This window comes from Canis lupus, chromosome 36 (assembly GCF_048164855.1).
Source record: "Canis lupus baileyi chromosome 36, mCanLup2.hap1, whole genome shotgun sequence".
Classification (NCBI taxonomy): Eukaryota; Metazoa; Chordata; class Mammalia; order Carnivora; family Canidae; genus Canis; species Canis lupus.
Genome location: NC_132873.1, coordinates 20232683 through 20260016, shown reverse-complemented (window position 1 = coordinate 20260016; position 27334 = coordinate 20232683). Strand labels below are relative to the sequence as shown.

At 36.6% G+C, this 27334-nt stretch overlaps 1 protein-coding gene and 1 long non-coding RNA gene across 18 annotated transcripts in view; one reads left to right on the top strand and one right to left on the bottom strand.

Moving 5' to 3' along the window:
* LOC140625760 (uncharacterized) overlaps positions 1-11193 on the top strand; it is a 40560-nt gene extending 29367 nt beyond the window's left edge. Inside the window, exons 2-3 of the long non-coding RNA XR_012025083.1 lie at positions 7309-7387; positions 9487-11193. This is a non-coding gene — a long non-coding RNA (uncharacterized lncRNA). The remainder of the gene's footprint in view (positions 1-7308; positions 7388-9486) is intronic.
* The window catches only part of C2CD6 (C2 calcium dependent domain containing 6), a 131482-nt gene that overhangs the window by 73112 nt on the left and 31036 nt on the right, over positions 1-27334 (bottom strand). For 12 of the 17 annotated variants that reach the window (XR_012025080.1, XR_012025081.1, XR_012025082.1 and 9 more), the window contains 5 exons: positions 23987-24133; positions 17161-17266; positions 15339-15405; positions 13230-13273; positions 11851-12207 (listed from right to left, as the gene is read on the bottom strand). Coding sequence is in view for 14 of the 17 variants with exons in the window: in XM_072813302.1 (XP_072669403.1) it covers positions 11851-12207; positions 13230-13273; positions 15339-15405; positions 17161-17266; positions 23987-24133 (721 nt within the window). In the remaining 3 variants the exon portion in view is untranslated. Of the gene's footprint in view, positions 1-11850; positions 12208-13229; positions 13274-15338; positions 15406-17160; positions 17267-22598; positions 22716-23986; positions 24134-27334 lie in introns of those variants that run through there. The other 5 variants (XM_072813299.1, XM_072813309.1, XM_072813310.1 and 2 more) reach the window with 3 other exon arrangements.

Below are 27334 nucleotides of genomic sequence, written 5' to 3'. Positions count from 1 at the left end.
ACTATCCACTGAAAAGGTCTAAGAAAGCCTGAGAATCCCTGCCAAGGCTGACAGAAGCTATTACTCTCCCTAAGCCAGGCAGTAAAAACTGGAGGAGGTGATTGCTTCTGCACAGAAAATGAAGCATTCAACAAAACTAAAAGACAATCTACAGAAATGAAGAATATATTTGTAAATGACATATCCAATACAGGGTTAGTATCCAAAATATATAAAGAGTTTATAAAACTAAACATCCCAAAAACAAATAATCTAATTAAAAATGAGAAGACATGAGACATTTCTCCAAAGAAGACACATGATTGGTGAACAGATGCATGAAAAGATGCCCAACATCACTCATCACCAGGGAAATGCAAATCAAAACCACAATGAGATATCACCTTACACCTGTGAGACTAGTTACATTAAAAACCACAAGAAACAAGTGTTGGCAAGGATGTGGAGAAAAAGGAACCTTCTGCATTGCTGGATATGTAAACTGATGCAGTCACTGTGGAAGACAGTATGGAGGTTCCTCAAAAAATTAAAAATAGAACTACTCTGTAATCCAGTAATTGCCCTACTGGATATTTTCCCAAAGAATATGAAATCATTAATTCAAAGAGATATTTGTAGCTTATATTTATTGCAGCATTATTTATAATAACCAAATAATGAAAATAGCCTAAGTGTCCATCAATAGATGAATCATTAAAGATGTGAGATATATATAAAATGGAATATTATTCAGCCATAAAAAATAATGAAATCTTGCCATTTGCCACAACGTGGATGGATCTGAAATGTATAATGCTAAATGAAATCAGAGAAAAATAAATATATGATTTTACTCATGTGGAATTTAAGAATTAAAACAAATGAACAAAGGGAAAAAGAGAGACAAACCAAAAAAGAGACTCTTAACTATAGAGAACAAACAGATGGTTACCAAAAGGGAGGTAGGTGGGTGGATGGGTAAAACAGATGAAGGTAATTAAGAGTACACTTATCTTGATGAGCATGGAGTCATATGTAGAATTATTTTAAAGATTTATTTATTTATTCATGACAGACACAGAAAGAGAGAGAGGCAGAGACACAGGCAGAGAGAGAGAGGGAGAATCAGGCTCCATGCAGGGAGCCTGACGTGGGACTCAACCCCTGGTCTCCAGGATCACACCTTGGGCTGAAGTCGGCACCAAACCGCTGGGCCACCAGGGCTGCCAAAATTTTTTAATCATATTGTACACCTGAAACTAATATAACACTGTATGTTAATTATACTGGAATTAAAATAAAATTCAAATTTAAAAAAATTAAGTGTAATAAGGAATCCACTTGGTCTTGAGAAAGAACAAACAAAAGAAAAAAGAAAGAATGAACGAAAGAAAAAAGGAAGAAAGAAGGAAGGAGTAGCACATGAGATGAGCACTGGGTATTATACTATATGTTGGCAAATTGAATTTACATTAAAAAATTCAAAAATAAAATTTAAAAAAGAAAGAAGTTATCCAGAAGACAAAAAAGAAAACGAATGGAGAAAGTGAAGAAAGCCTATGTGAATTATGGAGTACCATCAAGTCAAACAATTTACATATCACTGGAGTCCCATAAGAACAGAGAGAGAAAAAGGCAGAAAGTATATTTAAAGAAATGAATGAAAAATTTCCAAATTTGGGGAGAATTTTGGACATATATGAAGTTCATAGGTCTTCAGAGAAATTCAACCCAAAGAGATTTTTCTAAGACACACTGTAATAAAACTTCCATTATCAAAGACAAAGAGGGTATTTTAAAACAGCAAGAGAAAAACAATTCCTCACATACAAGGGACCCCCTATAAGGTTATCAAAGAGACCCTGCCAGCCAGCAGAGCACTACATTCAAGTGCTGAAAGAAAAAAGCCTGCCAACTAATAATATTTTACTCAGCAAAACTGTCCTTTGAAATGAAATAGACTTTCCCAGAGAAACAGAAGGGAATTTATCACCATTAAACCTGCTTTTCAAAAAATGCTGAAAGTAGTTCTTCAAAATGAAATAAAAGGATGCTAACAAAAACATATGAAAATATAAACCATACTGGTAATAGTTATACAGTCAAAATCAGAATAGTCTAACATTGTAATATGATTGTATATTATCACTTAACTCTAGTATAAAGGTTAAAGGACAAACTACTAAAAATAACTATTTAATAATTTGCTAATGGATTCACAATATTAAAAGAGGTAAATTGTGACAAAAGAATGAAACAGGACCACTTCCTTACACTATACACAAAATAAATTCAAAATGGATTAAAGACCTAAATGTGAGACATGACACACACACACACACACACACACACACACACACACACACAAATCCTAGAGAGCACAGGCAGTGATTTCTTTGACATTAGCCACAGCAACTTCTTTCTAGATATGTCTCCAGAGGCAAGGGAAACAAATGCAAAAATACACTACTGGGACTACATCAAAATAAAAAGTTTCAGTGCAGTGAAGGAAACAATCAACAAAACTAAAAGGCAGCCTACAGAATAGGAAAAGATATTTGGCAATGATGTATTTGATAAAGGGCTAGTATCCAAAATACATACATAACTTATAAAACTCAATGCCCAAAAAAACTAATAATCCAATTTATAAATGGGCAGAAGACATCAATAGATATTTCTCCAAAGAAGACATACAGATGGCTGACAGACACATGAAAAGATGCTCAACATCACTCATCACCAGGGAAATACAAATTAAAACTACAATGAGGTACCACCTCACACCTCTTAGAATGACTAAAATCCACAACACATGAAACAACATGTGTTACCAAATATGCAGAGAAAAAGGAACACTTGTGCACTTTTGGTGGGAATACAAACTGATGCAACCACTGTGGAAAACCGTAGAGAGGCTCCTCAGAAAGTTAAAAATAGAACTACCCTATGATCTAGCAATCGCACTACTGAGTATTTACACAAAGAATACAAAAGGATACATGCACCCTGATGTCTACAGCAGCATTGTCTACAGTAGCCAAATTATGGAAGCTGACTGATGAATGGATAAACAAGATGTGGTGTGTATATATGGGTGTGTACACACACACACACACACACACACACAGTGGAATATTACTCAGGCATAAAGAAGAGTAAAATCTTGCAACTTACAAGATGTGGTGTGGATCTTACAAGGTCCATGATGTGGATGTAGCTGAAGTCATCTGACTGGACTGAAAGTAATACCATAACCTGGAAAAGTATCAACCAATTACCACCAAAGATGTCCCAAAGTCCGATGCTAGGAGCAGGTGGGATACTTGTAATATAAGCTCTCCTATCACAAGACAAATGGGTCAACATTTGGCAGGAATCAAGTTGGGCATGCAGTGGCAGCCTCTAAACTTCACCAAAGTTGACTACTTTGGGCCCAGCTATGAAGGTGGGCAGTATGATAAATCCAGGCAATAATTGTGGCAATCTGCGGAGTAGAGGCTAAATCAGCAGCTTGATTCCAGCTAGTCTCACTAAGAACATGCCTTTATTGATCACATCTACAGAAGTGACCCAGACGGTTATTTTCATAGTAGCAATTTGGTTCTATAGTTTGCAGCCCCAAAGAGAAGTGTCTTTAATCCAGCAGTCTGTGGTTTTCCAAATGACAAACCAGGCAGCTAAGCCATTGACAATAGCCCAAAAGTAAGTAAAAATATAACAAGGCTCTTAAGAGTAGTACTGGCCAGAGTTCTGCCCAACAAAGTCAGGTAACCATATCCATTATTGCTTCTGCATACCTGGCCCTTAAACAGCCACAGTAACTCACTGACACCATCAGGTTTCGGCTTAGCTGAACCATCAGTGAACTTTGCCTAGGCATTTAGGGCCACCTCTGTGAATCCGGGGCTCCACTGAGCCATTGACTTTGTTTCAGGTGCCAAAATAGGGGATAAGTTTAGGGCCAAAACCAGTGGCTGATACTTTTCATGCAAAACCAAAAAGATGCTAGGACCAAGTCAGATGTACCTCTTAACATACTACTACCATTTGGCCAGCAAAATCTACTGGTTTAGACCCCACTCAAAGCATGTTCAATGCCTAAATGAGGTATATACAGTCTCTCATACCCAGTTAAAAAAAAATATGCTGAGCATCCTTTGGGTGACAGGTGGTTGAAGAGACTGCCCTTTTTCTTTGACTGCCAAAGAACTGAGTGCTGTGAATCTGTCCAGAGTCCCAAGAGAATCTACTTGGCAAGCAGACTCTTGGATTTTTCAGGGTTTATCAGCTACCCCTGATGGTCAACCAGAGCCAATGAGATGGAGGCTTTTGACTTGCTAACCAACAGAACATCTTTAGAAATCAAGAGGGTGGAGGCACTCACATAAATCCTGATCCGCCACCCACCTGTGGCAAATGACAATAACTTCTGTACCTGTGGCAATAACCCTGAATGGAAGACTGTCTTCTGACACATTATGAGTATTTACAGTATAAGCATGCAACACATTAATTTCATTTCATAAGGTTAGTAATGAGAACTATAACAGTATATTCAATCAGCAGTGAGGGCCCTACCCATAAGGTCACTCTTAAGTTTTTCCCCACTGCAACTTTTGCCCAAACCCAGTCAGTTGATTTCAGGTATCTTTTCTCCTCCTATAACACAAACTCCCCTGCATGCTAGTGGTTACACCAACTAAAATCAGGAGATTGTTATTTCCAAAGTAAGAACACTGGAAAAACAAGAGTGTGAGGAAGGCTAGCCTGTGAGGGACATCTAGAGCAATTAGAAGCTTTTGGTTTTCTGGTGTTTTTTTTTTTTTTTTTTAGTAGGCTCCATGCCCAGTATGGAGCCCAAAGCGAGGCTTGAACTCATGACCCTGAGATCAAGACCTGAGCTGAGATCAAGAGTCAGATACTTATCTGACTGAGCCACGCAGGTGCTCCTAGAAGGCAAGACTTCTGCTTTATTTTGGCACTTTACCTTATCTCAGGGTTGGTACCCCCTCTTCCCTCATACACTGCCTTGCTTTCAGAGTGTGCCTGGGCTCAGTAGCTCAGACACACTCACTGGTAGAAAGTAGCAGGCTAGTAGGTACCCTGGCTAAGTGTGAAAGTCATATGCAAACTGGCTTCACCCTTTGTCAGTGGTATGGCAAGGGTGGTACTGGCAGCGTACAAGACAGCATACCGAGTGCCATCAGTCTTGTGTAGTGGATACAGTTATAATCGCAATACCTGAAACAGCAGGGATATAGAGGAAACAATTGGATTCAGAGTGATAACTCTAAGTCTCCAACTTCATTAGCAAATTCACTGGCCATATAGGGATGTGGTATTGAGATAATGCAGCTTTCCCTGCTCCTTTAAGTCCTCAATGAAGGCTGTGATTTCCCCTTTCCTTCTAGGATTCTAGTGTGTTTCTGTTAGACCATCTGAAAGAGCACAAGGAGACAATTTACAATCTGAGTAGCAGTACATGTCCCACCAGCACTTCTCTACCTGTAGCTCTGTGGAATGGAGACAGATAAGTAGGAATATAATAGTTCCTACTACATATTCAGATGTGGAAAACAACAGTACACTGAACTGCCCTAATAAGACTCATCCAAAAGGTTATATTAGTTCCTTCCCCATTGTGAACCCTGCCCAAATCCTGCAAGTTGAATCCAACTAAGTTTTCCTTCCATAGGTAGAGACTTGTACATTCATAACCAACAAAGCCAGAAATGGTTGGGTCCTTACCCTCCCTGAAATTCCCCCAGAAAACTTCGATGGCAGTATAGAACCTTATATCCCCTTTTAGGGACAGGGAGATCTTGGCTCCATCTTTAATCATGTTTCTCTTTAAAGCCTTTGGGATGAGGTTAAGAGGGAAAGGAAGTGTCATGGGGTTCATTCAGAAGAAGGCAACTCCAGGCCATCTAACAAGACCTCACGTTTATTTTCAGTTTTGAGTGGTGTAGCAGCAATTCATAGTTCAATCAAATGAACTTCTAATGTTGCTGGTTTACCCAACACTCTATATCAGGCAACAAGGTCTTCATAGCTGACACCTTTATTTCACCTTTGGGAATTATTTGACTTGAGAGCTGTAGTCACATTTCTTCTGTATAGGTCCATGAGGTTTGTTGTGTTGTCAGGTAACTTAAACTTGGCTTGCACAGTAGTGACCTACTTAGAGGAGTCCACTTCAATCCAGGGCATCTGCTGTCCCGTTACTATGATGACATCTCATAAATTCTTCCTGGCTTCAACATCAGGGTTAAAGGAGTCTTCCAAGGCACCAGAGCTGACTTCAAGAATTTATATTTCTTTGGGTCCATTTTTTTGGGTCAGTGGATAACTCTCATCAGCTCTGTGTACACAATCAGGGCAATAAATGCCTCCAAACTAGTCACTACCTATTATGGTTTCCACCAGGGTTTTTCTGTCTCAGGATAATCTCCCCAAGAGGGCCAAACTGCCTTTTAGTAGCCAGAACTCATGATAAAAAAAAAAAAACTCAGATCTCTTACTATTGTTTTGGAATGTATGTAAGATTATCACCATATACTGCAGCAGTACTTAGCCATGAGATGGCCCAGTCATTGCCGTCCTTCCTTTATAGGTATCACACAGCCGGCATCTTCATCTCCCAAGAAAACCAGACAAAGTTCTAATGATTTAGTTGGTTTCTATCCATAACAGTTATAAATTTCCATCCTCTCATCTCAGTATAGGTAGGCACCACCGTAACTGTTGTCAAAGAGCAGAATCTTCTGCTTACTCAGGACTGATCTTAGTAATAATTGTTAACATAGGACAGACATTGAGGGGGATCATCAGATTGGCAAGGAAGTCTCCCTATCTGGAGGATAATTAGCAACAACCAGGGCACTGTTCACGCAGCTGTTTCTAAGCCTACTTCCTAACTCTTAACTTATAACCATCTCTCCAATAGTCTAGAATAAAGGACTGTTTATTACCTGATCAATCATACTATTCGGTCATCACTTTCCACCAGTGATGCTTACTTTAAATGCAACTGATCAGACCACAAGGTCCCAGCAGTCCTTCATCTTTCAGAAAGCCATGTTTGTCAATAACCCATCTTGTCACCAAGCTGTCAAGAATGTACCCTGCTTGTAAGCTAACTAGTTAGCCTGCCACAGTTTCATGAAGGCTGATAGAAGAAATGAACTTCCTGGGTCATAAACTAAAGTTTATTACTCACAGCAACCACAATAGCCAGAATATAAGCATTTTTACACAGTTCCTCAAGCCCGGATTCCCAAGATAATACAAAGTGGGTAAAATAACAAGATTACATGCAATTAATAGGTGGAGTCATGGAGCTCGGGCCACTCAGCAGAAGCTATAGATATGAAGGAAAATTCATTGCCAGAACCACAACACCAAAGTAGGTACAAAATATCATCATGAGACTAATAATGTCTACCTGTGGAATCTCTGAATATATTATAAGTCATGCGCCTCATTGCATGTAATTAATAAAAACCACTTAGTCATAGGAAATGCAAATTATTTTAGTACTTTTAAGGCTAATAAACCACCTAGCTCTGGCATACCAAATATCAGGCATAAGGCAGAGAGATTAATTCCACACTCCATAAAATATATAATAAGGGCTTGATTATGTTTAAGTCCTTGAGTTTAAGCTTCTAGTACCTACAGAAAACTAGGATTAAGGAAGACAGGGAATTGTATAAAGAAAAGATTGGTGATTGCCAGAGGGAAGAGAGGAGTTGAGGAAGGAGAGATTGGGGAAAGGGATCAAAAGGTGCAAACTTCCAGTTATAAAACAAGTAAATCATGGGATGTAATGTACATCATGGTGACTATAGTTAATATTGTATTGCCTATTTGAATGTTCTAAGAAAATAGGTAGAGCTTAAAAGTTCTCATTACAAGAAAAAAAATCTTAAGTATGTATGGTGACAGATGGTAACTGGACTTATTGTTGTGCATATAAATCAGAATGTATATACACATCAAATCATTATGTTGTATACCCAAAACATGTTAATGTCAATTATACTTCAATTAAAAAATATATTCAGGGATTCCAAAGCAGTATTTTTAACTAACCAATTCAATAAGTATATATTAAGTGTCTGTATGGACTATTCTTTTTTTTCTTTTAGAGAAAAATATATAGCTTTATTCTTTTTAATTTTTATTTAAATTTGATTTGCCAACAATAGTATAGCACCCAGTGCTCATCCCATCAAGTGCCCTCCTTAGTGCCCATCACCCAGTCACACCATCCTCCCCCGCCCCACCACGTCTTCGGCAACCCTGTTTGTTTCCCAGAGTTAGGAGTCTCTCATGGTTTGTCTTCCTAATTATTTTACATAGAGCCTGCTTCTCCCTCTGCCTGTGTCTCTGCCTCTCTCTGTGTCTCTCATGCATAAAATAAAATCTTAAAAAAAACAAAACAAAACCAAAAAACAGCAACCTATCCAGCCCAAAATGATGAATCATTATTGGAAATCCCATTCCCTTTTACCAAATATTAGTTTTCCCACTCTTCTTTGAAGCTAGAAGTATTCATGTGACATAATTCTAGTCAATGAGACACAAAATCTACTGGGGGTTGATTGGGTAAACTTTTGTTTCCTTGTAGAAATAAAAAGGGGCAAGTGCAAAAGAATTTAATTGTTCAACCCCTACATTCTTTGTCCTGCCTTGATCTATATATGATGCCTATGACTGAAGCAAACATCCTGTGATCATAAAGTGACAAGCATGAGCATGAAAAAGAGGAAAGATAAAAAGTGTCCTTGAAGACACTGTTAAGCCATTGAACCAATGACAGAAATCCCAGTCTCATGACTTCATTGATTGGGTTCCAATGGCCTTGCCAGGAAAATGCGGTTTCAAGGTCAAGATCACAAAGGTGTGACTGTAAGATCTCTTGTTCAGACTTCAAAAAGATTTAAGGTAGTGTTTCACTGACTCATTCTGCTAAACAAAAAATATTCTAAGTATCTTAGGATGGCTTGTTAGATTATCTTTGCTGGATAGGAGACCCTCTAAGATTCTTATGGATATTGTACTACAGCACTTTGGCTTTCAATCAAAGGTAAATAGTGGCCTGTCTTAAAGATATTCAAGACTGCAACAGTTGGCTGTTTGCATATCCATAACTGTATATACAAAAAGCCTACAAAATCTTTAAGAATCATAGCATCTGGGACAGGAATAGAGACAACTTAAATGGAAAGAGGTTTTTGAACTCTCAATTTTCTACGGAGAATACATAGGCTTCAAAGCTACTCTATTACAAATATAAGCTCTTTTTCGTGGAAAAAAAAAGATAAAGCCAAGCCCCAAGGGCAGAGGCAAGAACTTCAAAATTACTACGGCCCATTCACTGACTGTTGTATGCTTCACTTTCCCCTTCTTCCACCTTTGGAAGATAAGTGCCTATCTGTTTTCCTGTTCCTTACTCACCATGTATATAGGACACAGGTAATTTGTCTTTTCAATTCACAGATCTTAAGATTGAGAAGAGCCATATTCAAGAAGCCTCATCTACCTGGATCTGATTTAGATGCTGAAAATCTATACTTCAAGCCTAAGCCTGATGCAGTAATAGCATTAGCCAAGGATCTTAGAAGGGGAGTAAGTATAGTCTGCATGTAGGAGGCACATGAATTATTTGGGGGGTAGAGATAGTTAATCTATGGTGGTTAATCTATGGACCTTGCATTAGTTCCAAGCCTAAGTCTTAAGAGGACTCGAAGCTTCTGGTTTTGTATATTGGAAGCCCCAAGCTGCAACATAAGAAATTGAGCTGCCCTGCTAGAGGCAGCATGGAGAAAGAAAGAGATAATCCCTAAGGTTACATAACAGTGGTGGTGGGGAGTGGGAAGAGATACATCAAACTAGATATTCATGCATCTCAACCAAACCCAGGTTTACAGCTGTCCCCATCAAAGTGTAAAACATGTACGTGTACCTCATGAGTGTTCCAGCCCAACTGAGCTCCTAAATGATTATGAGCCTACCCAACATTAAGTGGAACAAAACAACTTCCCAGCTGAGCACAATCTTATAGAGAATCTTCTAAAGATAAGAAAATGATTATTTTAGGCCACTAAGCTTTGGAGTGATTTGTTATACAACAATAAGTAACTCACTTATCAAATGAAAACTGAATATTTTGGAAGTCAGACTCGATAGAAAAATTAAAAGGCAAACTACAAACTATGAAAAAGTATGTGTCATGAACATACCACTGGTTAATATCCTTATAATGAAAAAGAGCTCACTGTGAAACCTCAACCTAATCATCAAGTACTCAACAGAAAACAATGGACAAAGGACATGATCTGTTTACTCACAGCAGGGACAATCAAAACAGCTAATAAGTATGAAAAAGTTCTAATCATTATTTAAAAGATCATTAATATTCAAATACTATTGGTGAGAAGGTAGAGTGGTAAGATCTTTCTAGAGAGCAAATCTGCCAAAGGCCATCTCTAGAAATACATGAGGGCATAATCACAGATCCAAAGAAACAGCTACAGAAAGGATGTTAATTTCAAACCGAATATCCAACAACATAGAAAATGTTTAAGGAAATTATTAAGTATCTATATTTGAGGGTATTCTACATCTTTCAGGTTTTTAAGAAAATTCAGGTAACATGCTTATAATGTCAAGTTTTAAAAAGCACAATATAAAATTATTTTTATATATACATATATACACCCATATTATTTTGATCCAAGTTTTTAAAAATAAATGAAAAATATGCTTATATATAAATACCAAGGCTGAAAGGAAATAAAATTGTTAAAAGTGGCAGTAGGATTATAACTACTTTTGTTGTCTGTGCATCTATTTTCTAAATTTTCTATAACTATTATTTTCACATTCAGTAAAAACAAGAATGTTATTCTTTATAAGTTACACTGGTTAATCTACTGATCAAGGTACTTAAGAATAGTTCCCCAACTGGAGATATTTAATAAAATTATCTTTTGGAATTTGGGAGAGAATTTAGAAATGACCTGATATGATCTACCATTCAACAGATGAGAAAATAGATCTAGAGATTTAGGTGCCCAAACTTGTTGAAGTATTCAGAGGCAGAACCTTACTTAGAATTCAGATTGTTTATCCACTGGCCAGTACACATGTTTACACTCCTTTAGGAGCTACCTATAATAGTGATTCAAATAAGAACTAAAGATCTAAGTAGAATAACTGTCATTTTGAGAAAGGCTTTAACCCTTTAAACTGATATTCAAATCATTCTCATTTTAAACTATACAATTATTTATAATAATAATATACCATTTCCTATAATAGCAATAATATACCATTTCCTATAATAGCTTTATGAATAATTTCCACTGAAATAACTTCTCAAGATTTTTAAGTTTCCTATAAATTTACAGCTTGTTATTGTTGTTACACTTTCAGCTGAATTTTATGCCCACCCATGAGACTATTTTGTACTACAGGCATTTCACATCACTCTGCTTTTCCTTCAAGAGTTTTTTCTCCTCACTTGACGAATATAAGTAGGGTAGGAATGTTTAATATACTTAGACATACTTCCACTTGGAGACTTTTGAATGTATTTTCAATTTATTTTATTTTTTTTTAATGAATTATTTTCTCTAGTCACACTTCTAATACAAGAGCAGCTACCTTTAATTCAAGGTGTTCCTCTGGATCTTGGCTTTGAGACCTACCTTTTGATTCTGAACCTGGGGAAACTAAGCTTGTGCTCTTCCTCCTAGCTAAGCTTAGATTGTTGCTTTGCCAACAATATTCTGCTGGAGATGAATCTAAGTTCCTCCTCTTTATTTTACCTGGATATATAAAGCTAGTTTTCATCTTTACCTCTGATGGAGATGAGTCTGTTTTTAAAAGGCTTGGATATCTATCTTTCAATTTTACTTCTGGTGGAGGGAACATATTTTTCATTTTTCCCTCTGGTGGAGCTTTTGATTGGTATTCCTCTAAAGGTAATGTTTTGTTCTCCTCCGTTATTGTCAGGACTGGAACAACAGGCAATGGAGTTTGCTTTGTTGACTCATCTGTTTGCTTTGTTGACTCATCTGTTTGCTTTGTTGACTCATCTGTTTGCTTTGTTGATTCATCACTTTCAGGAGCAATAGCAACAGCATCTGAATTATCTTGATTTGACTCGTTCAAAGGTGGGAGAATCAAATCTTTCTTATCATCATTATCTGGCAACTAGAAAATAGATCAATAAAGCAAGCTACCAATTAATCATTACTGACTAGAAAATATTTAAAACTAATAAAACTTAAAATCATGTGTACCCTTTTATCAGTTTTCATAAGAACTTACCTTCAATATTTGTCAATTATTGCATTCTTTATTAAAAGAGTTAAACTCCACTTGCCTGAAACTAAGGACTATAGAATATTATTTCATTAAAATGATCACACTGCTTTACAAAGCAGTGGTTCTCATGTATTCAGATTTTATAAACTAGCAATTTCTCAAAAAAAATTGAAGAGTCTAACATTTTGATATTATTATGCTACACCAATATATCATAAATAAAGAAAACTTTAGGGGCACCTAGGTGGCTCAGTCAGTTGAGTGCCTGACTCTTGATTTCAATTTGGGTCACAATCTCAGGATCGTGGGATTGAACCTCATGTCAGGCTGTGTGCTCAGCTGGGAGTCTGCTTGAAACATTCTCCCTCTCTCTGCCCCTCCCCCCACCACAAACTTGCACCTGTGTTCGATCTCTAAAATAAAGAAATCTTAAAAAAAAAAAAAAGGGAAATTTTAACAGCAAAAGAGCACAAAGAAAATATCATAAAATCAAACAATATTATATGAACTCTATTTTTTTGCTTCTATTTAAATATAGATTATAAACCCACAGAGAAAGTAAAGAATATAGTTTAGTCTGTGGCATCCATTTCTAAGATCATTGTGCAAAATTTTATGCTTTTATTTTTACTTGTTGCCCCCTTTCACTTTGTCAACATCTTTTGTCCCCATCTTTGTATGTATTTTTAAATATTACCATTTTATGCTGTAATTTCCCCTTTAATAGTGTAATATAACTTAAGTAAATAATGTAATTGTATAGATACGGCCACAACAGAAATAACCATAAAAACCTGAATAACTTCTTGGGTGCTTTTTTCCCCATCTATACATATTTCTTTATTTATAAATGTTTCATCCCTTTATAAAATAGTGACTATTAGAAGTTCTCTTCCAAGTTCCCTTACCTCACTTGGAACAGTTTCAGCTTCCTCCTTTATAAAAGGTACATCTGTTAATAAATTAATAGAAGTATTTTATCATATAACATTATAAAACAATAAATACATTTATATATATGCACACTAACAAAATACTATTTTAATTTTTCTCACCAAGAACAAAGCAATTTAAATCAAAGCAGCTATTCAAACATAAATACTATTTAGTAAAAACAAGCTGAGAAATCTCTGGGAAGTGGAATGATAAATTAAAAATCATGAAGATAAAATGAAAACATGAATTAAGTAAGATTTCAGATAAAAACAGATATACAGTGTCTTTTGCTACAAGTCAAGAGGAAATAAAATAAATCCCAGATGGTCAGTGATAGGGTTGGGATTGGAAAGAGAATGGAATAAAGGTGCATGTGACCAGAGAAAGTAGGACCATTTGAAAGAAAGCTGGCTGAAGCACTTCTAAAATTTTCCTAGAGACATAAAGAATATATATTTAGCAAGTAGAAAAGGAAAACCTAAAAGGAAGAGAGACGAAATAAAAAATTGAGATACAAAAGAATGTGTTAAGTCTAGTATAAAACAAAACTTATTTTGGTCACTGTTAGTTGTGTGGCTGTGGTCAGCTTAGCTCATTTTTTGAGCTTTGGTTTTGTCATATGTAAAATAGGATAATAATGGCTTATCTTACAGGTAGGATACAAGTCTATGTACAATGTGAGCAGCAGTATGGTTAAAAGCTGAAGCTCTTGGGTCAAACAGACTAGGTTCAAATACAAACCCTACCAGTTAATGGCTGTGTGACTTCTGAGTGGTTAATCTGTCTGATTTCAGCTTTCTCATCTGTAAAATGTAGATAAATAATAATAACACCCTCAATTGACTGCTGTGAGGATTGATTTATATAATCTAGGTAAAGGCCTGCAACACAGTGATCAGTAAATGTTGGGGGAAGCTGTAAGAAGTATAGGAATACCAGAAAAAAAAGAAGTCACTAGACTTGAAATAAACTATTTGGATAAGAAAAATAAAGTTGGCAACCTACAGTGAGTGAGGGGGGTTAGCCTCGACTCTCCAACTTTGATACTGAAGATGGAAACTATGATTCTCCTATACCTGAAAATTGAACACTTCAAGGTAAAGAGTAGGCTAAAGACACATAGCTCTGCTGGGCTGGTTGATCCTCAGACGTTAGGAAATGAACATATCAGAGGCTGAGGTAGCCAGGAGGTAGTAGTAGGGAAATAGAGAAGTAACTTGTAGCCCAAGTCTTATAACAATAAATCCTTATTCCACACCTGCAGAATCCAAGATCTTGCAGATAAAGTATTATGCATCTATTTTAACTTTCTTTTTTTTTTATTTATTTTAACTTAACTTTCAATGAATTTTCTAACAGAAATTTTTAAAAAGACTACCAAACAAAAAAAAAACAAAAAAACAAAACAAAACAAAACAAAAACAAAAACAAAAAAAAGACTACCAAACAATATCTTCTATTACTTTACTGATATGTGATAAGTTCTCAAATTTAATGCTAATGGAATTTCCCGTTCCCTTCTGTTTGCCTTCCTTTCTCATACACAGACACACACTTCTACTAAAAAGAGACCAATACCTCTACATCTACTGTTTAAGAAAAATATCTTTTTCATAGATCATAATTAAGATTTAACTTTTTTTTTTTTGTCCTTAAACGAGTAAAGGAGTATTAAAACAACAACAACAACACTCTTGGGCACCTGGGTGTGTCAGCTGGTTTTGGCTCAGGTCATGGTCTCAGGGTCATGAGATCAAGTCCCATGTCAGGCTCCACACTCAGTGTGGAGTCTGCTTGAGACTCTGTCTCTCTCTGCCCCTCCCTCTGCTCACACACTGTATCTCTCTAAAATAAATAAATAAAAATCTTTTTTTTAAAAAAAAAAAACCTCTTAATTGGGTCTCAGTCTTTTCTTTGGAGTGTTACAAAATAAACGCTATATACTAAAACTATAATGAGATACATATTTCCAACAAAAAATGAAATCCACTTAAAGCAAATTACTAATTTTCATTTTGTGATACAACTACCCTCTTTTAAATTATCTTAATAATAATAAATACAAATGTTAATTTCTCAACCTGATGTTACACCATTTTCAGGCTTCTTTTCAAATAGGCTTGCAAGTAACTCACTGGTATCACTTCCCTAGAAATAAGAAGAAAAAAAAAAGAAAGATTTTGGAGAAATGTTTAGAGAGCTATTTTGCCTTTATAACTTCTTCTATTACCTTCTGTAAAATTTACAGAAGAATGTGGTTTCATGAGAAAAACTGTCCAAATAGCACTATTTTAAAGAGAAGTATACCCTGGCTAAGAGTTAATGTTCCAGGGAGAAGCTTTCCAAAAATTGATAGGGTATTTGAGTAACAAGTGTGTAAGAGAAAAAGATTGTAAGTTAATAATATCATAACTTCAAAGGATAAAAGAAGATATCCCCAGAAAATAAATTACTTTTTTATTGGAAAACATTATGGCCTATAAGCTGCAAAGTGATGTGGATCTTTAAATATATTCCAAGAGAAATTATAAGGTAGGGTGATCTCTGACTCATAAAATACTGATCTTTTAATAAGAAAAAAAGTCCATAGTTCCTTTAATTAAGGGCTCCCCAAATTTTCCGTAAAATATTAATTCTGTGTAAGTGCTAATTAATTTATCCTAAAGAAGTACCACTATGTCAAAATACGAGTCATGAAAAACATTAATATATCAGTGTGTTATGACTATCACTTCAAGGCTGTGACCTTAGTCAATGCTTTACTAATTCACTGAAATTTCTGTGAATCTCTATTGCTGGGCCAAAATGTATAGGTCAGACTGTATTTCTAAATATTATATTATCTAATAAAGATCTAGTATTCAAGATTTAGAGCACTCTTATAACTCAACAATGAAAATACAAATAACGCAATTTAAAAATCAACAAAGGATTTAAATAAACATTTATCTAAAGAATATATACAAATGGCCAGTAAACACATGAAAATATGTTCACATCATTGGTTATCAGGGAAATGCAAATCAAAACCACAATGAGATACCACTTCAAACCCACTAGGATAGCTATAATTGAAACAAACAAAAAAAGCAAAATAACAAGTGTTGGAGAAGATATGGAACCTTCATACATTGCTAGTTGGATGTAAAATTGTGTAGCCACTATGGAAAACAGTTTGATAGTTCCTGAAAACGTTAAAAAAGGAACTACTATTTGATCCAACAATTCTACTTCTAGGTATATACCCAGAAGAATTAGAAACATATGCTCACAGAAGAATCTGCACACGAATATTCACAGCAGCATTATTCATGATAGCTAAAAAGTTCAGACAACTCAAATGTTCACCAACTGATAAGCAGAATGTGGTAAATACGCATTTAGTGGAATATTATTTGGCAGTAAAAAGAAACAAAGGATTGATACATGCTACAATGGGAATGAACCCTGAAAACTATGCCAAGTGAAAGAATCAAAGAATTATATGATTCCATTCAAATGAAATGTTTAGAATAAGCAAATCTATGGTAACAGAAAGTAGAGTAGTTAATTGTCTAGGGTCAGGGGGGCCTGGGAGGTTTGGTTAAGGGGTGTGGAGTTTCTTTCGTGAGTAATGAGAATATCTGAAAATTGATCATAGCAATGGACATACAACTCTGAATATACTAAAGGCCACTGAATTGTATGCTTTAAGTAGTTGATATTTTAACCAAGTTGTTAAAAAATGAAATCTTATGAATTAATAGTCAATATTTATGGAATATCACGTTAGCAAAACAGAAAAGTACATGAACGATGAAAGACATTCTATATATCAAGATGAAGCTGTATCTCATCACTTTTAATTATCATAATCTTTTTAAATAAAAGCATTAGAAATTACATATGGAGAATGTTAATTACCTTACGTTCTTTATGGGCAAATTTTGGGGTAAGAAGCCCTTCTAAATAGCTAGCTTTTTCCATCCATGTATTCAGATTTCTGTATTCTTTTTTCATTTTTTCCAGCCTAAAGAAAGAAATCAGTTCTACACTTAAAAAGTGACAGATATGGTATGATTCACAAAAGAATACATTCATTATGATCCACTTATAAAATATTCTAAAAGAGGCAAAACAGCAATATACTGTTTAAGGATACCGTCAAAGAAAGGAAAAGGGATGATTACAACAAAAGTCAGGGCAACAGTTACCTAAGGATAGATTGGGGAGAGGATGGAATCTCATAAGGGCACACAAAACACATTTGTGATATTGGTGTTCTATTCCTTTAAGTTTTTATTTAAATTCCAGTTAACATACAGTGTCATACTAGTTTCAGGTGTACGACTTAGTGATTCAACACTCCCATACAATACCCGATGCTCATCACAAGTGTACTCCTTAATCTCCATCACCTATTTAATCCATCCCTCCCACCCAGCTCCCCACTGCCAACCATCAGTCTGTTCTTTATACTTAAGAAACTGTTTTTTGGTTTCTTTTTTTCCATGATCATTTGTTTTGTCTCTTAAATTCCACATAGGAGTGAAATAATATGGCATTTGTCTTTCTCTGACTTGTTTTGCTTACCATAATACTCTCTACCTTCATCTATGTTGTTGCAAGTGGCAAGAATCCTTTATTTTTTATAGCTCAGTAAAAATTCTTTTTTTTTTTTAGCTCAGTAAAATTTCATTGTGTATATATACATATATATATATATATATACACACAGTCAATGGATATTTGGGTTCTTTCCATAATTTGGCTACTGTTAATAATGCTGCTATAAATATTGGGGTGCATGTACCCCTCTGAATTAGCAGTTTTTTAATCTCTGGGTAAGTATCTAGTAGCGCAATTGCTGGATCATAGGGTAGTCCTACTTTTAACTTTTTGAGGAAACTTCATGCTGTTTTCCAAAATGGCTGTACTAGTTTGCATTCCCACCAACAGTATAAGAAAGTTCCCCTTTATTCCACATCCTTGCCAACACTTGTTTCTTGTGTTAATTTTAGCCATTCTGACAGATGTGAGGTGATATTTCATTGTTTTGATTTGTATTTCCCTGATGAGGAGTGGTATTGAGCATTTTTTCATGTGTCTGTTAGCCATCTGGATGTCTTATTTGGAAAAATGTCTATTCATGTCTTCTGCCCATTTCTTAACTGGATTATCTGGCTTTGGGGTGTTGAATTGCATAAGTTCTTTATATATTTTGGATATTAGCCCTTTATCAGATATATATAATTTGTAAATATCTTCTCCCATTCAGTAGGTGGTCTTTTTGTTTCGTCAATTGTTTCCCTCCCTGCATAGAAGCTTATTTTATTTTGATGATGTCCCAATAGGTGATTTTTGGGTTTGTCTCCCTTGCGTCAGGAGACATATTTAGTAAGAAGTTGCTATGAGCCAATATCATAGAACTCACTGCCTCTGTTCTCCTCTAAGATTTTAATGAATTCCTGTCTCACATTTAGGTTTTTAATCCATTTTGAATTTATTTTTGTATATAGTGTTAAAGGGGTTCAATTTCATTCTTTTTGCATATTGCTGTCCAGTTTTCACAACTTTGTTGAAGAGAGAGTCTTTTTTCCATTGGATATTTCCCTGCTTTGTCAAAGATTAACTGACCATATAGTTGTAGATTAATCTTTGGGTTTTCTACTCTGTTCCATTGATCTATGTGTCCGTTTCTGTGCCCATCCTATACTGTCTTGATTACTACAGCTTTGTAAGATAACTTGAAGTCTAGAATTGTGATGCCTCCAGCTTTGCTTTCCTTTTTCAAGGTTGCTTTGGCTATTTGGGGTCTTTTGTGGTTCCATACAAATTTGAGGGTTGTTTGTTCTATGAAAAATGCTGTTAGTATTTTCTAGGGATTGCATTAAATGTGTAAATTGTTTTGGGCAGCATAGACATTTTAACAATATTCATTCTTTTGATCCATGAACATGGAATGTTTTCCCATTTCTTTGTTTCATCTTCATTTTCTTTCATCAGTGTTTTTTAGTTTTCAGAGTATAGGTCCTTTACCTCTTTGGTTAGGTTTACTCTTAAGTGTATTACGGTTTCTGGTGCAATTGTAAATGGGATTAATTCCTTGACTTCTCTTTCAGCTGCTTCCTTATTGGTGTATAGAAATGCAACAGATTTCTGTCGATTTTTGTATCCTGTGACTCTACTCAATTCATGTATCACTTCTAACAATTTTTTGGTGGAGTCCTCTGAGTTTTCTATATTGAGTATCATGTCATCTGCAAATAGTGATAGTTTTACTTCTTCCTTGCCAATTTCGATGCCTTTTATTTCTTTTTTCTTGTCTGACTGCTGTGGCTATGATTTCCAATACGGCAATGTTGTATTTCTTTTATTTTTTTTAAGATTTTATTTATTTTATTTGAGAGAGAGAGAGAGAGAACGAAAGTACATGTTTGAGTCGTGTAAGGGGTATAAGGGGAGGGGGAAGAGAAAATCTCAAGCAGACTCCATGTGGAGCTTGGAGCATGGAGCCTGACACAGGGCTCTACCTCATGACTCTGAGATCATGACCTGAGTCAAAACCAAGAGGTAGAAGCTTAACCAACTGAACTATCCAGGTGCCCCAATGTTGTATTTCTTAACTTGAATTATAAATATCTAGGCAGTAGTCTTATTATTTTTATTTAAGCTATACATGCATGTTTTAGAAGTTATTCAATATATATTGGTCTCATTATTTAAGCTTATATATACATATATGTTATCCAATATATACATATTTTTGCAATAAAAGAAAAAATAGGAATTCAGCTTCTAATCCAAGAAATTTAAAAAAGCTTTAGTCATCTAAAGATGTAACTTACAAGAATTCAACAGAAAAAAGCGAATGTTTCCCAGAAGACACTATTACCTTGATAATAAACCCTAATAAAGACATTATAAAACAGGAAAATTAGTCTAATCTCATTCACGAACATAGATGCAAATGTTACAAATAAATATAACTTTAGTACAAAAAAATCCAATAGTATAGAGAAAAGATAATATATCATGAACAAGTTGGATTTATCCCAGGTATACAAGGATATTTTGATGTTAACATTAGAAAATATAAATACAATTTGACTAATTAAAAGGGAAAAAACATTTGGCAAAATCTAACATCCATTTATGATTTTAAAGAAACTAAGAAAACTAGGAACAAAGTGGAATGATTTACATAGCCTGGTATAGCTTATCTATATTTAAAAAACCCTATATAAGTAAATGCTCTTAACTATTAAATGCTAGAAGTGTTGTCTTTAAAGATCATGAACAAAACAAGGATGTCCATCCTTGCCATTTATATTAGACACTGACTGGAACTTCTAGCTAGCATAATAAGAAAGCAAAATTAAAGAGTTAAGTACTGGAGATAAAAAAATAGTTATTTGTAGGTATGATTGTTTAAATAAATTCTCTCAAATGATACTATAGATAAATCATTATAAATATGAAAGTTTAGTCAAAGAGGAAATTCTAGAAGATAAGGCCAGCAGGGATAATTTTAAAATCTTCTCAAATCTTTATGTAAAAACATTCAGAGTATCTCAATAGCAAACCCAAGAACATATGGGCAACATTTACAACACAATCATATGACAAGGCATCTCTATGAACCCCAAAACATATACACAAGACCTTCAAGGTATTGGTGTACATATGTCAAAAAGCAACAGGTATAAATGGGGCATCTGGTGGCACCTGGATAGCTTAGTTGGTTGGGCATCCAACTCTTGATTTCAGCTCTGGTTATGATCTCAGGGTCCTGAGATTGTGCCCCACATGGAGCTCTGCACTCAGCAAGGAGTCTGCTTGGGTTTCTCTCCCTCTATCAGTCCCCCAGCTTGCACTCTCTAAATAAATAACGAAATCTTAAAATAAATGGAAGGGGGAGCATCTGATGGACCTGAAAATAAGAAAACCCCAAAATAGCCAACAGGTAGTCATGGGAAATTACAGCAGGCCAATTTGAGAAAAGCAGTTGAAACTGGGAGCATTTTGCTTTTTCCAATAGCAAAGTGAGAACAGAGGATTCATGGTAAACATTAAAAGGACTGGAGCAGTCTAACCACTGTGAATACTCAAAACTGAACAACCAGGTCTCTAGTCCAGGGCATATGGCCCCAGAAAATCTTAGAAAGCAACTCATTTTTTAACACCAAATGAAAACATCAATAGTGGGAGCTCTGTGAAACTCAATAAGCTTTCTAAACCAAATCTCCTATAAAAAATTTCAGGAAAATTAATTCCATATAAAATTGAGTAACAGAAAACTACCAGTGCCAAATTCCAAAGTAGTTATAAGAACAAAGAAAATAAGGAACAGAGTAACATCCCTAGACTTTGAAAGCATGCAAGAAAAATACATGTGAGTCAGTGAGCACAGACAGGAGCAAGACGATTCACTGGGACCCATTTTGCTAGGAAGAGGCAGATCAGCTGGTGAAGCTACATGAGAGAAATTAGAGCAGTGGCTGTCACTGTCACTATGAGCTATATAAGTTGAGGTTCTGCAGCTGGAGACACTCTGTTTAAATGCTGAAGCAATTACAAGGATCCAGTTGTAAACTATTAGGTAAGATATTAAGGAAATTAGCAATTTCCAGGTTTTTTTTTTTAAGATTTTATTTATTCATGAGAGATGAGAGAGAGAGAGAGAGAGAGAGAGAGAGAGAGAGAGAGAGAGAGGCAAAGACACAGGCAGAGGGAGAAGCAGGGTTCCGTGCAGGGAACCTGATGCAGGACTCGATCCCAGGGTCTCCAGGATCACACCTGGGCTGAAGGCGGCGCTAAACCACTGAGCCACCCAGGCTGCCCCAGCAATTTCCAGTTTAAGATGGTGGCGAGGAGGCTCCTGAACTCACCTCCTCCCATGTATGCACTGTACCTACAGTTATACAAAGAGCAATTCTCTCTGAAAAAAGAAATAAGCTGAGCAACTCCTACACATCGTGCAAATAAGAAATGACTCACATCCATGGGAAAGGATGAGGCACATACCATAAGCCCCACCCCTGGCACAGTGTCATACAATTGGGACAGAACTCCCAACTCCCAACTCCCAGGGTCCCCCTGAGGAGAAAAAGGGTTGGACAACACATATAGCATCCCAACTTTCAAGACTCCCATCTGAGGGACAGGCCCCCAAAGCTCCTATTTCTGAAAGCTTGTGACCACAAGACCCATAAGGCTACAGAAAAAAAAAAGTTTTTAACATGTTTGCTAGGACTTACTATGCTGTCCGCTCAGGGCTCAGCAGAGGAGTGGTACAAAAATAAGCTCATCTCCCTGTTATTTCCCAAAAGATGCCTACTGCATTCTTTAAAAGCTGCTACCTGGAGTTGACTGAAATCCTTCTTGAGATCTCTGGAAGCCAGCAGATGCTATCTCCTTCTCCTTCTAGACCGATCCAAACCATCAGTATCTCCCTGGAAGGAGCTTATACAGACATCTGGCACTCCAGACTTTGTGGCTGTTGCCAAAGAGATGGGCCCCTGGATTGTTTGGCTGCCATAGCCAATAGGGCTTGCATTCACCAGTCCCACAGAACTTCAGCACACAAAGAAGCAGTTCCTAACAGGTCCAGGAATGACTTCCACTCCAGTGGCTATATCCACAGGCCTAGCACAAAGGGAGCAGACAAGAAAGCTCATCTTCTAGTTTCTCCATGGAAGGGCTCTAGTTACATATTTGCCCAACAGCTGCCTGGGGTTCAGCTGCTGGTCAGCCTTAATCTAGAGGATGACTGAGATTCTCCTCTTTGAGATACTGACAAGTCTTGAAACACTGAACAACTGGAAGCTGCTAAGAAAAAAAGAAATCAGCCTGGACAATCACAAAGGTTTGAAAGACACCCAAGAGCTTGGGCTGGGTTCATTGATGAGGTTCATTTCCTATATGAGACCACTCCATCAAGACTACGAAACTTGGCAGTTTTATCTAATGGTCAGAAACCAACACAGAGTCAGGATAAATGAAGAGGATAACAAGAACAGAATAGCAAGATAAAACTTCAGAACGTAAGTTTCAAAGAAATAAATAAGAAAAAACAGACCTTAATAAAATCTGATTTACCTGATATAAAATTCAAAATAGTGATAATAAAGATGCTCACTGAGGTCAGGAGAAAAATTCATAAACAGAACGAGAATTGCAACAAAGAGATATAAAATATAGGAAAGTACCAAACAGAAATCATAGAGCTAAAGAACAAAATAACTGGACTGAAAAATTCAATAGAAGGATCCAAGAGCACTAGATGTAGAAGAAAGGATTGGCAAACTCAAAGACAAGGCAAAGGAATTTATTCAATCAGAAGAGCAAAAAAAAAAAAAAAAAAAAGTAAAGATAGCTTAAAGGATTTATTTATAGGACACAACAAAGTGTACCACCATATGTATTACAGGGGCACTAGACACTGACTTTCCTTTTTTTTCTTTTTAAGATTTTATTTGTTTATTCATGAGAGACAGAGAGAGAGGCAGAGACACAGGCAGAGGGAGAAGCAGGCTCCATGCAGGGAGCCAGACATGGGACTCGATCCTGGGACTCCAGGATCATGCCCTGGGTCAAAGGCAGGCGCTAAACCACTGAGCCACCCAGGATCCCCAACACTGACTTTTCCAAACAAATACCTAAAGCCCATGTCCCAAAAGAAAAAATTAACGTACCACTAACACATAAATAAGATGAAGATTTTTTTTTCTTTTCTTTTCTTTTTTACCTTTCCCGAGGTTGTTGCTGAAGTTTCTCAAGTCGCACTACAGGTGGCTGGTTGGATTGGGACACTGCAGGTGGCATCCCAATGGTAACATTCAGGTCTGGGGATAGGAATGCTGGATATTCTATTGGTTGTGGTGTAATAACATTTCTGCCAAATGGTTATAATGTTAAATATTGCAATTATACAAAAGCACACTTAAAATCATTCTCTCTTGTACACTGTAGCTCATCTATCTACCTTGAACCATCAGAAGGTAGAGCTAGGAAAAAAGACAAAGGTCAGACATCCTGACAGAAGTACTCTCTTGAACATTCTTACTATTAAGATGGGCAGCAGGGATGAGAAAGGAGATAAGGACCTGAGGTTCTAATGAGAAGTAGAAAGTGTTTGAGCCCAGATCTCTCTCCCAATCTCTAGATCCAAATCTCTATTTTGCAGCTTAGTCAAGTGAAATTGATCATCACAAGTCCACCCACCTCTTATCAACCTGGCACCCTTAAGCCTATCTTTAAAACATATTTAATCTCCAAATGAGAACAATAACACGTCATAATTCCACTTAACATAATACAACTATCCTGCATACAACCAAAAATTCACTAACCTCTTCCCCAAAAAAGAATATAAAGTCTTTGGGTGATGTTTACTTTTCTTAATATCCTGAAACTTAAATAGTATGATCTAAATTTAACAATACTTAAGTGTTACAGTATAAAGTCAATATAGCTAATGTTACATGATAAGGGGATATGAGAGAAGAAAATATATTTGCTATGTAAATATATTTTTCAGGTCACTTGATAAATGGGCCAGAGTAGTACACCCAAATAATAAATCCAAAAAAGCCCACCAGGTATTATGCTTTTGTTTTGGTTCTAGGAGGGGCCAGATACAATTACTTATCCTCCACCTTAGTAGGTGCGGGACCACTGGATCCTAAAAATTTCAATGAAGACTACTAAATTTTTGTCAGAATTCTTCCCACCCTCTGATATGCAAATATCTTATCAGAAGTCTAGATTAGTTGCTATTTTCTATTTACCAGGTCCAATCAGCATAACGGTTATCGCTGTAATGGACCTGTGTAATATCTTGTATTAGGGAAAGGCAATCAAGATACCCGTGAACTATGGGACACCTGAGTGGCTCAGTCAGTTAAGCATCTGACTCTTGGTTTCAGCTCAGATCATGATCTCAGGGATGTGAGACCAAGCCCTGTGTCAGGCTCTGTGCTCAGTGTGGGGACTGACTGCTTGGGACGTTTTCTCTCCCTCTCTCTCTGCTCCTCCCCATGCTCTCTCTTTAAAATGAATAAATCTTGTTTAAAAAATTCCTGTATAAATAAATAAAAATTAAAAAAATAAAATCTTTATTTTTTAAAAATTTTTTTTATTTATTTATGATAGTCACAGAGAGAGAGTGAGAGAGAGAGAGGCAGAGACACAAGTAGAGAGAGAAGCAGGCTCCATGCACCGGGAGCCCGACGTGGGATTCGATCCCAGGTCTCCAAGATTGCGCCCTGGGCCAAAGGCAGGCGCCAAACCGCTGCGCCACCCAGGGATCTCAAAAATAAAATCTTTAAAAAAAACTCTCTCTCTCTGTGACTATCATAAATAAATAAAAATTAAAAAAATAAAATCTTTAAAAAAAAAAAAAAAAAAAAAAGGATCCCTGGGTGGCGCAGCGGTTTGGCGCCTGCCTTTGGCCCAGGGCGCAATCCTGGAGACCCTGGATCGAATCCCACGTCGGGCTCCCGGTGCATGGAGCCTGCTTCTCCCTCTGCCTGTGTCTCTGCCTCTCTCTCTCTCTGTGACTATCATAAATAAATAAAAATTTAAAAAATAAAATCTTAAAAAAAAAAAACAAAAAAAAATAAAAAATTCCTGTGAACTTAATTAATGACATAGGCTGGGGAAGTTAATATACCTGAGGTAGGATAGTGAAGGTATATTGCTTGGCCTTACCAGATCAAAGAAACTACTTCTGATGGTCTTTATATGAGCAAAATAGCATTTGCCAGATCAACAGTTGCATACCAGGTACCAGGGGATGTGTTAATTTGCTCAAGCAATGAAACCACATCTGGTACAGCGGCTGCAATTGGAATCACAGCCTGGTTAACCTTACAACAACCTACTATCATTCTCCAAGATATTTTATGCATAGGTCAAAATAAGTGAGCTAAATGGGGATGTGATGGGAATCACCACCCCTGCGTCTTTCAAGTCCTTGATAATGGCACTAATCTCTGCAATCCCTCCATGAATGTGGTATTGCTTTTGGCTTAACTATTTTCTTAGATAGAGGTAGCTCTCTGGTGGCTTCCATTTGGACTTTCCCACCATAATATCCCTCAGTCCACAAGACAGGAAACCAATGTAGGGATTCACCAACTGCTAAGTTTGTCGATTCCAAATATGCAATCTGGAACTGGGGAAATAATCACAGGATGGGTTTAAAACTCCATTAATCACCTGTTCTCTGTAAGTCCCTAGTCTGACAGGTGGACAACGGTGCCATTTGGATCTTCTGGAACTAGGGTCAGTATAGAGCAAGAGTCCAGTAGTCTTTGAAAGGTCTGATTATTTCCTTTTCCCTAATGCAGTTACTCTGGTAAAAGCCTCTCCCTCCCTTTTGGGAAAGCTGGGAGAAAGATTAACATTATAAATTTTTGTCAGTTAACCAGAATCTCTTTTTTTTTTTTTTTAACCAGAATCTCTAAGGGGACCAAGCCTCCCCTTCACTTGAAGGCTTTTGGGTCTGCAAACTGGCTCAAATCTGGGATTTGACTGAGGACCGATAGTACATTTTTTACTCAGGTGAGACTTTTATTCACTTGATATAGAACTTCTCTGCTTATACAAATTAAGTAAGAATTTAGTAGGCTCCCTATACATTTTATTTCTAGGAACTTGAAATGATCAACTAGCCAATGTCAGAGGTCTGTGTGAGTCAAACTATTCTGATTACTGCTTTGACTCTACTGTCCATTGCAATAACCACGCCATCTTGCCTTAGGTGGTTGTGGGCCATCACTTGGCCCTGCCACTTCAGGATGCTATATTCCCATTGCATTTAGGTTTCCCAGTTCAGTGACCACAGCTCCCACTGTAAGGTGGGAGCTGCCTAACAGAGAAGAGCAATCACATAGCTCTTCACGGGGGGGCTCCCCTCACAAATTTACTTCTCACAGTCATGGTGAAAGGTGTATCTTCTGGAACCTCCCAGGGTGAGTGAGTAAGTCTTAAAAAGAAATCTATACCAACATCACCATCTCTCTAACCCTTTGAATATCTTCCTTCTACATTAAACCAAGGCAGGTTTGGCATTTCCAATTCACCCATGTGG